This window comes from Ranitomeya variabilis, chromosome 3, assembly GCF_051348905.1.
Source record: "Ranitomeya variabilis isolate aRanVar5 chromosome 3, aRanVar5.hap1, whole genome shotgun sequence".
NCBI lineage: Eukaryota > Metazoa > Chordata > Amphibia > Anura > Dendrobatidae > Ranitomeya > Ranitomeya variabilis.
Genome location: NC_135234.1, coordinates 779,226,479 through 779,239,341, shown reverse-complemented (window position 1 = coordinate 779,239,341; position 12,863 = coordinate 779,226,479). Strand labels below are relative to the sequence as shown.

The window sequence follows — 12,863 nt, the reverse complement described above, 5'->3', positions numbered from 1 at the left end:
TTTTAAGCCTTGAGAGCCCTTTTGAGTTTAGCAAAACGGACAGTTGGCATTTTTCTGTATTCACATAAAACAAATTTGATACAAATTGATGCTTTCATCTCCGTAGGTTGGAGACATAGACATAGGTTGCAGGTCATTGTGATGTGAAAGGTGACTTTATATTGTATGCATTCTTCATATAATATAGTCTGGAGAAAGCCATGCAGCAGTTATGTATGAAGAGTCAAGTGGTAGCTATCTCATCATGTGGCCCCTGTTTTATCTTTCTGCTGCAGGATGATGGTGGATCATTTATTTATTGAAAGCAGCACATGGAAACTGTTCCGTAGTTTAGTAGATATGTCCTCTACCTTCATTACTTGGCCAAAGTGAACAGGAAATAGGTTAATCATTGATAAGTTAAGTCCATAAATCTACGTCCTACTCTGAAGACCAATCATTGGCCGGGCTTGTCATGGTCAGAACACAAAGGATTACTGTGATATCATTCAACCTTTAACTTCTCAGAATTTTATGCATATTGTTAATTAATTTTTTTATTTCTCTATTCCAGACTCTTGTGGTGGGCCATGGTGGCTACTACGAACATTTCTGAGATATTTCTCCTCGGTGGGATTCCAGATCTGGATGACAATCAGACGGTTCTTGCCTTTCCTTTGTTTCTTCTATACATTGTTGCATTATTTGGCAACAGTACTATTCTGGTCATCATTAAGAGAGAGGAAAGTCTCAAACAGCCCATGTATATCCTGCTTGCCATGTTGGCGTTGACTGACTTTGGTGTGTCCTTGGCTACTATGCCGACAGTCCTTGGAATTTTCTGCTTTAATTACAATCAGATCCCTCTGGACTTGTGTCTCACCCAGATGTACTTTCTTCATGCGCTGGCAGCAATGGAGTCAGGGGTCTTGGTGGCCATGGCCATAGATAGATTGATTGCTATTTGGGACCCTTTGAGATATGTTTCCATCTTAACCCATTCAGTCATAGGAAAGATTGGACTGGTCATACTGTTGCGGAGCCTTTGTGTTGTCTTCCCAGTCCCTTTCCTTACCAAGAGGTTTCCATTTTGTAAGAGCCATGTCCTGTTCCATTCCTACTGCCTCCACCAGGACATTATCAGACTGGCTTGTGCTGACACAACAGTGAATAGCCTCTACGGTCTTGTGGCTGTCCTCATGACAAAGGGCATTGATTCTATGTTTATAATCATTTCCTACATAATGATCCTTAAAGCCGTCCTTAGCATTAAGAAGAATGAAGCTCGACTGAAGGCCTTCAACACATGCGTCTGCCACTTATGTGCCGTCCTGTTATTTTACATCCCACTCATCGGGTTGTCAGTTGTCCATAGATTTGGAAAGAATGCCTCCCATCTTATTCCAATCCTGATGGCTGATATTTACCTTTTGGTTCCTCCTGTGATCAATCCCATAATCTACAGTGTGAAAACCAAACCAATCCGCCGGAAGATCGTGAAGGTCTTCAGGTTCTCCATGATGCATAGAAGGACTCCTGCTGATGGGGTGGCTGCAATAAAGACCTGACATCCTCTTGCTTCATTCATTACTATATTATATGTTGTATTATGATGTACTGCCCTAGAGTGATACAAACAATTTGTAACCATCAGAGGTAGATGTTTTATGTATGAGAGTAAAAATGGTGAAAAATGAGCGGGAAAATGATTCTGTGTTACTATTCCTACATATTTTTGCCCAGTATAAGTATCTCGTAGTATACGTAGCTTTTATAGTGGGCTTCTTTTTTTAAGGCTATTCCATCTTATATGGGTTGTCCAAGATTAGGAAAAAGGATCAGCTTATATTTAAAAAACAGCACTTGTCCTGTCCATGGAACGATATTGGAGTTGAGTCCGTTTTACTTGAAACATTTGTGCTTGTGTAGGATCATAAGAACCCCTACTCAATCTCAACTGGTAATGTCTCAACCCCATCCTGTAACGCCTCCTCTGATCCACTTGTCGTCTTCCATATCCAGCTCTGCTGTTCCATGTGACTTCTGGCAAGTCTTGCTTTTCTGCATAAATGCCGTTCTTTCGTGTCGCTGTTTCTGCACTATTGTTTAGTGCGGAGACAGAGCATTGTATCTTACTTATCCAGACGACTATTTTTAGCAAACCAAGAAGAAAAGACTTATTTGTATGTTGACTTTTGAATTTATGTGTTGGCAATGAAATCAGACTTTTGTTTGTGTAAGCCTGTAATATTGACATTTCATATAACATATTGTGCTCTTATCCTTGATGACTAGTGATGTATACTGATATGCATTGTATAGGCCAGATAGTTTGGTGACTTTGAAAGCAGAGGAGTAAAAACTATGCAAATAGATTAAATAATCAAGTAATGCTACTTGATCTCGTCTCCATTCTTAGGGTACTGTCACACTAAACGATTTACCAACGATCACGACCAGCGATACGACCTGGCCGTGATCGTTGGTAAGTGGTTGTGTGGTCGCTGGGGAGCTGTCACACAGACAGCTCTCTCCAGCGACCAACGATGCCGAAGTCCCCGGGTAACCAGGGTAAACATCGGGTTACTAAGCGCAGGGCCGCGCTTAGTAACCCGATGTTTACCGTGGTTACCAGTGTAAAAGTAAAAAAAAACAAACAGTACATACTTACATTCCGGTGTCTGTCCCCCGGCGTTCTGCTTCTCTGCATTGTGTCTGCGCCAGCCGGAAAGCACAGCGGTGATGTCACCGCTGTGCTCGCTTTCCGGCTGGCCAGCGCTCACAGTGCAGAGAAGCAGAACGCCGGGGGACAGACACCGGAATGTAAGTATGTACTGTTTGTTTTTTTTTACTTTTACGCTGGTAACCAGGGTAAACATCGGCTTACTAAGCGCGGCCCTGCGCTTAGTAACCCGATGTTTACCCTGGTTACAAGCGAACACATCGCTGGATCAGTGTCACACACAACGATCCAGCGATGACAGCGGGAGATCCAGCGACGAAAGAAAGTTCCAAACGATCTGCTAGGATGTACGATTCTCAGCAGGATCCCTGATCGCTGCTGCGTGTCAGACACTGCGATATCGTATGGATATCGCTGGAACGTCACGGATCGTACCGTCGTAGCGACAAAAGTGCCACTGTGTGACAGTACCCTTACCCTTTATGTAAATACTGAATGAAGGACACTTGTTAAGTATAAAAAGAGGTTACATGCCTCTATAGAGAGACATAGAGAGACAGACAGAGATTCAGCCAAGACCTCAAAACATCCGAAGGACCAGAGACAGGACAGCAGCCAATATATCATGGCTTCATCATGAGGGACATGGAGCTCTTTGGCATTAAGTCAACTCGCCGTGTTTGGATGAAGAGAAATGCTGCCTATGATCCAAAGAACAACATCCCCGCTGTCAAGCATAGAGGTGGAAACATTATGTTTTGGGGTTGTTTCTCTGCTAAGGGCACAGGACTACTTCACCACATCAATGGGAGAATGGATGGAGCCATGTACCGTAAAAACCTGAGTGACAACTTCCTTCCCTCCACCAGGGCATTAAAAATGGGTCGTGGCTGGGTCTTGCAGCAAGACAATGACCCAGAACATACAGCCAAGGCAACAAAGGAATGGCTCAAAAAGATGCACATTGAGGTCATGGAGTGACCAGACATTATTCCCATAGAAAACGTATGGAGGGTTGTAGCTATGAGTTGCCAAGCCACAGCCTCAAAATCTTAATGATTGAGAGATGATCTGCAAAGAGGAGTGGACCAAAATTCCTTTTGACATGTGTGCAAACCTCATCATCAACTACAAAAACATCTGACTGTTGTGCTTGCCAACAAGGGTTTTGCCACCATGTATTAAGTCTTGTTTTCCAGAGGGATCAAATACTTATTTCACACTGCAAAATGCAAATAAATTTATATAATTTATACAATGTGATTTTCTGCATTTTATTTTTGATATTCTATCTCTGAATGTTAAAATTAACCTACCCTTATAATTATAGACTGTTCATGTCTTTGTCAGTGGGCAAACTCACAAAATCAGTAAGGGATCAAATACTTTTTTCTCCCACTGTAAGAAATGATCTGCAGAGATATATTGCACAGAAGAATCTAATAACTGACAACCAGCATGGATTCATGAAGAATACGTCGTGTCTAACTAACATGTTAGGTTTCTATGAAGAGGAGAGTGCAGATCTGGATGTTGGCAATGCGGTTGATGTAATTTATCTGGACTTTGCAAAGGCATTTCATACTGTACCACATAACAGCCTTATACTGAAGCTACAGAAGTAAAAACTGGGGGGAAACTATATGCAGATGGATAGGGAATTGGCAAAAAGGCAGGAAACAAAGAGTCGTGTTAAATGGTAAAGCTCCTCTCCAGGTTTGCAATGCTCCTGAGAGTTACCAGCTGCACATTTAGATCCATTACCTGGGCTTCCATACATGTAACTTGCTGGCATCGAGTGCAGACATATTCACCCTCAAACGGCTGTTAGATGCAGATATCTCACAAGATGCACTTGGCGCAATTTTCCATGGAGCACATATTCAATGGGAATAATTGTGGCAAAAAAAAATATCAATTGAAGCTAGTAAGGAAAACACCAAACTATGCTCTTGTGTGAAACTATGAAATTGTGTTTAGAGGGAATCTGTCACCTCATTTTTCGTATATAAGCTGCGGCCACCGCCATTATGGGCTTATCTACAGCATTCTGTAATGTTGTAGATAAGGACCTGATGTAACCTGAAAGATAAAAAAAAAACTAGTTAGATTATACTTACCTTGGGGGGGCGGTGCTGTTCGGTCCGATGGGCGTCACAGGTCCGGTCCGGCACCTCCCATCTTCATGTGATGACTTCCTCTTCCTTGCTTCTGTCGTGCTCCTGCGCCGGTATAATTATCTCCCTGTTGAGGGCAGAGCAAAGTACTGCAGTGCGCAGGCGCCGGGAAAGGTCCGAGAAGCCTGGCGCCTGCGCACTGCAGTTGTTTACTCTGCCCTCAACAGGACACATAAAGTACGCCTGCGCCGGAGCCACGACAGAAGCAAGAAGGACGACGACGACATCAGGTTACATCAGGGGCTTATCTACAACGTTACAAAATGCATTACAGAATGCTGGAGATAAGCCCCTGTCGTTGGTGGCCACAGCTTATATCTGAAAAATGAGGTGACAGATTCCCTTTAACTATGGACTTATCTGCAGCCTCGGATTTAACATCCCTCTCTCTGCTCAGCCGATCTCTGGCACTGACGTTTCTGTGAATCATTACTAGACATTACTAGACCCCGATCTGTACGGAGTCATCTGGAGCTCCTGCTTTCAGTAGCCCCCACAGGCTTCAGGAGACACCACCTTAAGTGGCCCAATTCTGGGTCTGTAGGTAGCCTGGCTCCTAGGGCGCCGTGTCACATAGCCACATATTGTGCTGCTGTAAAGGATGGAAGGGAAGTGATGATTTAGAATTTTTTTCTTTTGTGATTCCTTTTTGGGAGGTTTCAATTCATCTGAAAATTTGGATTTTGATTGAAATTATTTTTCACATCACTAAATTACCCCTAAAAGACGTCCATTATACTATGAGAGATCTCCGGACCCTGAAGCATCAGAAATGGAGGAGCTAGATTCTATTCCCCTGTCCTGTTGCTGGTGCTCCTGCCGTTATCACTTCAGATTACTCGGCCTTTGTGTCTTCTGATATTGACTATGTCCCATGTGGCCGTATGAGGCCCTAGTGAGGACCTGAAGTGCAGAAGGTCCAAAGACCGGAGGCCAGAAGATCCGAAGCAAAGAGTGGAGAGACAAAGACAGGTGAGACTGGATTAGGACAGGGAAGGGAAGAGTATTATTATATTTATTTATCCCCTTCCTGGTCTTCGGAAGAATGCAGCAATATTGTGGCCAGGAGTTCATCATTTTTTTAAGGACTTGAATCATGAAAAGCGATTTCTGGCAAATCTGACATTTTTGTGCAACTTATGACAAATTGAGTAAATGATGAACATGAATCTCTTCTCTCCGTCATTCCACCTGTCCTATCAGCTTGCAGGACAGAGATATTCCCCCACGTGTCGCTGAGGGGACAACAAGAAAAATCACTTTCCCAAGTGATCCCCTGAGATCCGGATGATTAAGGACGGGTGGACTTGAGGAGCGAGATGACATTATTAATAGATGTAACTGACGTGGCCGTGACCACCTAGAGAAGGTGAGTAGTCACAATGTAATCTTCAGTAATGATATCATTCTGCATTACTCTTGTGATAGCGTTGCTTTATCTTTCCTCCTTCCATGTTGCAGGATTTATCTTGGAGCAGTAATGGTCATTTCTAACTTTAGTCCTCAGCCTTCGACCCCGGAGTTTTTCCCTAAATAGATGACATCCGAAATCTTGTTTATCCTGTCGGACATTTCCCTGGACGCTCCACAAGTGCAGCAGTAATTCCCAGTGCTCAGAGCTTATGTATAAAGGTTCCAGAGCTGGGAGCTCGGCACATCTGCCGGATAAAGCTCTGCACCAAGCAGAGAGAGCGACGGAGCCCAGGTGAGTGCACGTCCCTGACAGCAGGGGCCCCCGATTCTGCTGGAAAGGGCCACACGCCATCCCGGACTAATGGGCCACAATATATTAGCACATAGGACTCTGATCATTATTGCATTCGCTGGGTTCTTTGTGCCAAAATTGCGCCTATTTTTAACCCTGTTTTCTATTTGTTCCCCATTATTTTCTCCATTGTGTTCACAGTTTTTGTGAAACTACAGGAAATAGATGCAGCCGATTCATTGTTTGTGGTTTCTTCAACAGTCACAAAGTTTGGGGGGCAAATGTATTCCGTTTCGCTCTTCCCCCTGGAGTGATTTTTTTGTTAGCCACAAGATTTTGCAGAAAATTTCCAGTTATGTGCAACATTGAGTAGGAGGTTGGCCACGATGACCCTTGACGTCCCTTCCAACTCTAACATTCTATGATCTCAAGGTATTGTGCGACAACAGGAAAGTTACTAAAAAAACTAGTGACTCCGACCATGGCGTTTGTGCGTGTTTTACATCGCGGGTGCACAGTGATAATAACGTCTCATTCGGCCGGGGATAAGAGACTAATATAATCATGGCTGAGGTTCCCAACACCCAACGCTACTATGTCCGCTTCTATATGCTTTGCTCATATAGTTCTGTGTTACTTGGAATTTTTTTTGTATTGATGAAAATTGAATGCCGTACATTGTAAGGGTGAAATAAGTGGTGAACATCTACGACTTCTGCTTGACATAGAGGATCAGAAAATCTGCAGAATGCTTTGTCACGTCGCCAGATTTATCATCTAAGTGTGGGTAGAGCTTTGGAGACCATGTCCGTGTGTCCGGCACTGCGCAGTGTGACCGATAAGAATTCCACAATCCCCAATCCTGAATACAGTCTATAAATTCATACTCCATGCCAACATCTTAAAGAGCACACACTCACATATACCCATCTCACACATGATACACATACACATTATACACTGAAATATGCACACACATTCACAAGTGTACACACTAACATACAGAACATTACACACATACAAGTGAAGCCAAAAGTTTCCATCCACTATATATACAGACACATTTGCAGGTTTCTCTCAATATCTGACATGAAATCAGAATAAACCTTTCCCGTTTTAGGTCGATTAGGATTACCATAATTATTAATATTTGCCAAATGTGGAATAGTGAGAGAGAGAGAATGTTTCAAGGCATTTTTATTACATATTGCAAAGTCAAAAGTTTCCATCAATTTCATTAGAATTTGGTGCCATTGGCCTTACACTGAATGACTTGTGTTAGACGTTTGGGATTTCCTTCCACGAGCTTCTCACAACAGTTGGTCGGAATTTGGGCCCATTCCTCCTGACAACACTGGTGTAACTGATCCTGGTTTGTTGGTCGCCTTGCTCGCATCGGCCTTTTCCACTTTGCCCATACATTTTCAGCAGGATTAAGATCAGGGCTTATTGATGGCCGCTCTAAAACATTGACTTTGTTATCCTGAAGCCACTTTGTTACCATTTGGCAGTATGCTTTGGGTCATTGTTCATTTGGAAGACCCATTTCCACTCAAGCTTTATCTTCCTGGCTGATCTTTTAAAATGTTGCTTCAGTATTACCACATAATCTTCTTTTATCATGATGGGTGATGGATCCCTAGTAAGGATTCCTTACTAGGGTTGAGCGAAACGGATCGGACAATTTCAAAAATCGCCGACTTTCGGCAAAGTCGGGTTTCGTGAAACTCGACCCGATCCCAGTGTGGGATCGGCCATGCTGTCGGCGATCTTTGCGCCAAAGTCGCGTTTCGTATGACGCTTTCAGCGCCATTTCTCAACCAATGAAGGAGGACGCAGAGTATGGGCAGCGTGATGACATAGGTCTCGGTCCCCACCATCTTAGAGAAGGGCATGACAGTGATTGGCTTGCTTTCTGCAGCGTCACAGGGGCTATAAAGGGGCGTGCACGCCCACCGCCATCTTACTTCTGCCGATCTGAGCGTAGGGAGAGGTTGCTGCCGCTTCGTCAGAAGAAGGGACATAGTTAGGGAGGGAAGGTTAAGACCCAAACTGCTTGTGCTGTAGCGATTTCCACTGTCCAACACCACCTTCGGTGTGCAGGGACAGTGGAGGCTAGATTTCTGTGCATCAGCTCTGTAGCTTATTAGGCTGCCTTGATAGCTGCATTGCTGTTTGTACGCCGCTGTGCAAACCAACTGCTTTTTTAAAAGCAAAAATCCTGTTGCTCTTTTCTGCACAGTTCTATTGTTTATTTGTCCACTTTTTTGTGTGCAGCAGTCCTTTTTATTGCTGCCATACTTGTCCTGAGATCATTGTAGGGAGATTGTTATTGTAGTACAGTCCCTTTTTTTTTATATATCTTCCAGCCCCTTTCTGCCACGTACTGTGTAGTGTAATACAGTGGGCCTGATGTTTGCACACATAAAAAGGGAGATTTAAATTCTCAACAAGTTTACATACACCTTCTACCTTGTTTTACAGTACCATATAACGGTTGTTAGTTTGGTTACATTTTCCCAAGAATGAGGAAGTCTGGTGGAAGAGGCCGTGGGCGGTCATTGCCAGCTTTTAATGATAGTGGTGGTGGTGGAGCATCTGGTGGTAGTGGGAAAAGCAAAATAGCACCTAAGGCTCGAGTTGTTGAGCCAGCGTCATCGTCTGGCTACACAAGACCTCGAAGGTTCCCTTATCTGGGAGTAGGAAAACCGCTTTTAAAGCTGGAGCAGCAGGAAAAAGTTTTGGCTTTCATTGCTGACTCAGCCTCTAGCTCTTTCGCCTCCTCTTCCGAAATTTCCAAATTTAAAAGCAGCGAGTCGTCAGTGGATGCTCACTGTCAGGAACAAGTCGCTTCCTTGTGTCCTTCACCCAAAGCAAAAGTGAAGGATGCGTCAGGCGACACTACAGGTTACTCCATGGAGCTCTTTACACATACCGTGCCTGGGTTAGAAAGCGAAATAGTTCACAGCCCTTTACAAGATGAATCGGACATGGAGTGCACTGATGCACAGCCACAGCTAGATTATTATGCTGTTCCATTGTCTCAGATCACTACATTGCCCTCGCAGTGTACTGAGCCAGAACCTGACCCTGATGAGACTATGGTGCCCCATCCCGACCGCTATAGCACCTTACACAGTGACACAGAGGAAGGTGCACAGGACATTGAAGAGGAGGTGATAGATGACCCAGTTGTTGACCCCGATTGGCAGCCATTGGGGGAAGAGGGTGCTGCTGGCAGTAGCTCAGAAGCGGAGGAGGATGAGCCGCAGCAGGCATCAACATCGCAACAGCTTTCATCTGGCAGGCCCGTATCAGGCCAAAAACGTGTGTCAAAAACAAAAACAGTTTTAGGACAGCGTGGCCATCCGGTGAAAGTTGCACAGCGTGCAATGCCTGAAAAGGTATTCGATAGTAGGAAGAGTGCAGTGTGGCAATTCTTTAACCAAGATCCAAATGATCAGTGCAAAGTTATCTGTAAGAAATGCTCAAAGACCTTTAGCAGAGGGAAGAATCTTCAAAATGTAAATACAACATGCATGAGTAGACATTTAACCAGCATGCACTTGCAAGCCTGGACTAACTACCAAACGTCCAATTACGTTGTTGCACCCGCTCAGAATGAAGGTAGTCAGCAACGCTACATTCCTTCCCTCACTGTAAGCCCACCGTTTAGGACACCACCTGCATCAAATGCGGAGGTATCGTCGCAAGGCCAAAGCAGTCAGGAAATCACCAGGTTCTTGGTAGGAAACACTGTATGTAGGCCAACATCAAGAATACCATCACCAACCCTCTATCAATCTGCCATGTCCACCACCACCCCCACTAGTTCCACCATATGCAGCTCTCCAGTCCAGCTCACCCTACAAGAGACTCTCGTTAGGAAAAGGAAGTATTCATCCTCTCATCCGCGTACACAGGGTTTGAACCACGCTATGACCTACCCAGTCGACACTTCTATGCGAGAAAAGCCATCCCGGCCCTAAACCAGCATGTCAAAGACCGCATTGTCCATGCACTCAGGCAATCAGTCAGTAGAAAGGTCCACCTCACAACAGATGCATGGACCAGTAGGCATGGACAGGGACGTTACGTGTCCATCACGGCACACTGGGTTAATGTGGTGGATGCAGGGTCCACAGGGGACAGCCATAGTGGGACAGTTCTGCCTAGCCCATGGTCTAGGAAACAGTTGGCTGTAGGCGTTCGCCACCCCTCCTCCTCCTCCAGCAGAAGCGAAAGCTCGTCCACAGAGCGCAGTCGCACGACCACTCCATCCGCAGCTGCCTGTGTTGCACACGAGGTGTCCCATTATGGAACAGCTAGTGGTAAGCGTCAGCAGGCTGTGTTGGAAATTAAGTGTTTGGGCGACAACAGACACACCACGGAAGTTCTGGCCGAGTTCTTGCAGCAAGAAACTCAGTCCTGGCTGGGCAGTGTACATCTTGAGGCAGGCAAGGTAGTCAGTGATAACGGAAGGAATTTTATGGCTGCAATAGCCCTTTCAGAACTGAAACACATACCTTGCCTGGCTCACGCCTTGAACCTGGTGGTGCAGTGCTTCCTGAAAAGTTATCCGGGGTTACCAGCCCTGCTCCTGAAGGTGCGAAGACTTTGCTCACACTCCAGCCGTATGCAGAACCATCAGCGATCTTTGAACCTTCCCCAGCATCGCCTAATAATCGACGTTGCAACAAGGTGGAATTCCACACTGCACATGTTTCAGAGGCTGTGCGGAACAGAGGCGTGCTGTAATGTATTTGGGGGAGGATACTCATACACGGGCAGGCAGTTGGATGGCAGACATGGAGTTGTCAGGTGTGCAGTGGTCGAAGCTACAAGACCTCTGTCAAGTCCTTCAGTGTTTTGAGGAATGCACACGCCTGTTTAGTGCTGACGACGCCATCATAAGCATGAGCATCCCACTAATGCGTCTGCTGATGCAAAGTTTGACACACATTAAGAAGCAGGCATCTGCAGCTGAGGAGGAGGGAAGCCTTGATGACAGTCAGCCATTGTCTGCTCAGGGAATTCTCCTGGACGAGGTGGCGGACGAAGAGGAGGAGGAGGAGGATGATGGGGATGAATATTTATGGGAGGAGGAAGCTTCTCAGTGTGCAATAGAAACTGGTGGCGTTGCAAGGTCAGGTACAGGGTTTTTGTGGGAGACAAGTGATGTTGATTTGCCAGAAAGTGCTCCTCAACCCAGCACAAGCAGTGAATTGACACCTGGAACATTGGCCCACATGGCTGACTATGCCTTGCGTATCCTAAAAAGGGACCCCCGCATTTTCAAAATGATGACCGATGATGATTACTGGTGGGCCTGCCTCCTGGATCCACGATATAAAGGAAAATTACAAAATATCATGCCACATGAGATCCTTGAGCAAATATTGGCTACCAAACAAGCAACTCTTGTAGACCGTTTGGTTCAGGCATTCCCAGCACACAGCAGCGGTGATGGTTCTCACACGAGCTGCAGGGGGCAACATGGCAGAGGTGTTAGAGGTGCACAAATCAGAAGTGGCGTTGGACAGAGGGGTTTTATGACCAGGTTGTGGAGTGATTTCGCAATGACCGCAGACACGACAGGTACTGCAGCATCAATTCAAAGTGACAGGAGACAACATTTGTCCAGTATGGTTACGAACTACTTTTCCTCCCTTATCGATGTTCTCCCTCACACGTCATTCCCCTTTGATTACTGGGCATCTAAAATAGACACCTGGCCTGAATTGGCAGAATATGCATTACAGGAGCTCGCTTGCCCTGCTGCTAGTGTGCTATCAGAAAGAGTCTTCAGTGCTGCTGGTTCCATACTGACTGAAAAAATAGGACTCGTCTGGCTACCCAAAATGTTGATGATCTAACCTTCAAAAAAATGAACCAATCATGGATTTCTAATTATTTTGCCCCACTTTCCCCTGCTGACACGTAGTTTGCCTGAAAAATGTGTTGCTTTTGGACTCCTCTTACTGACTGCTCCAATTCCTCCATTTGCAGCTGCTGAATGTCCACCATAGGCCATTTTTTTACCTCCATAAATGGGCTGACTCCCCCCACAGGGCCGTGGTCACCACCTAGCACAAGCACCCGTGCGAGTGTCGTTTGCCTGGACAGGTGGGTGTGCCCACTCTTGGGCGACGGCACAGGGTCCCTCATAGTACAATGAAGTGTCTCTGACGGTGGTGGTGCACAACCAACGTCAGACACACCGTCGTAATATGAGGGGCCCTGGGCCAGTACCGCCACCCACGAGAGAGTGTTCCCCTCCTGGTCGAACAGTGCTCTACCACTTGCAAAACTTACCTCT

General features: G+C 45.5%; 2 protein-coding genes across 2 annotated transcripts in view; both read left to right on the top strand.

The window, feature by feature from the left end:
- Nucleotides 1-474: 474 nt before the first annotated feature.
- On the top strand, nucleotides 475-2,391 carry LOC143818646 (olfactory receptor 51G2-like). Its single transcript, XM_077299909.1, has one exon. The coding sequence runs from the start codon at nucleotides 570-572 to the stop codon at nucleotides 1,545-1,547; it is 978 nt and encodes a 325-aa protein (XP_077156024.1). The 5' UTR covers nucleotides 475-569; the 3' UTR covers nucleotides 1,548-2,391.
- A 2,943-nt stretch (nucleotides 2,392-5,334) lies between these two features.
- LOC143817490 (olfactory receptor 51E1-like) overlaps nucleotides 5,335-12,863 on the top strand; it is a 58,291-nt gene continuing 50,762 nt past the window's right edge. Inside the window, exons 1-2 of the mRNA XM_077298947.1 lie at nucleotides 5,335-6,208; nucleotides 6,301-6,544. The gene's annotated coding sequence lies outside the window, so the exon portion shown is untranslated. The remainder of the gene's footprint in view (nucleotides 6,209-6,300; nucleotides 6,545-12,863) is intronic.

What these genes read in the sequence shown, in the direction of transcription:
- LOC143818646 (XM_077299909.1), top strand. Translation starts at nt 570, where the DNA reads ATGGTGGCTACTACGAACATTTCTGAGATATTTCTCCTCGGTGGGATT.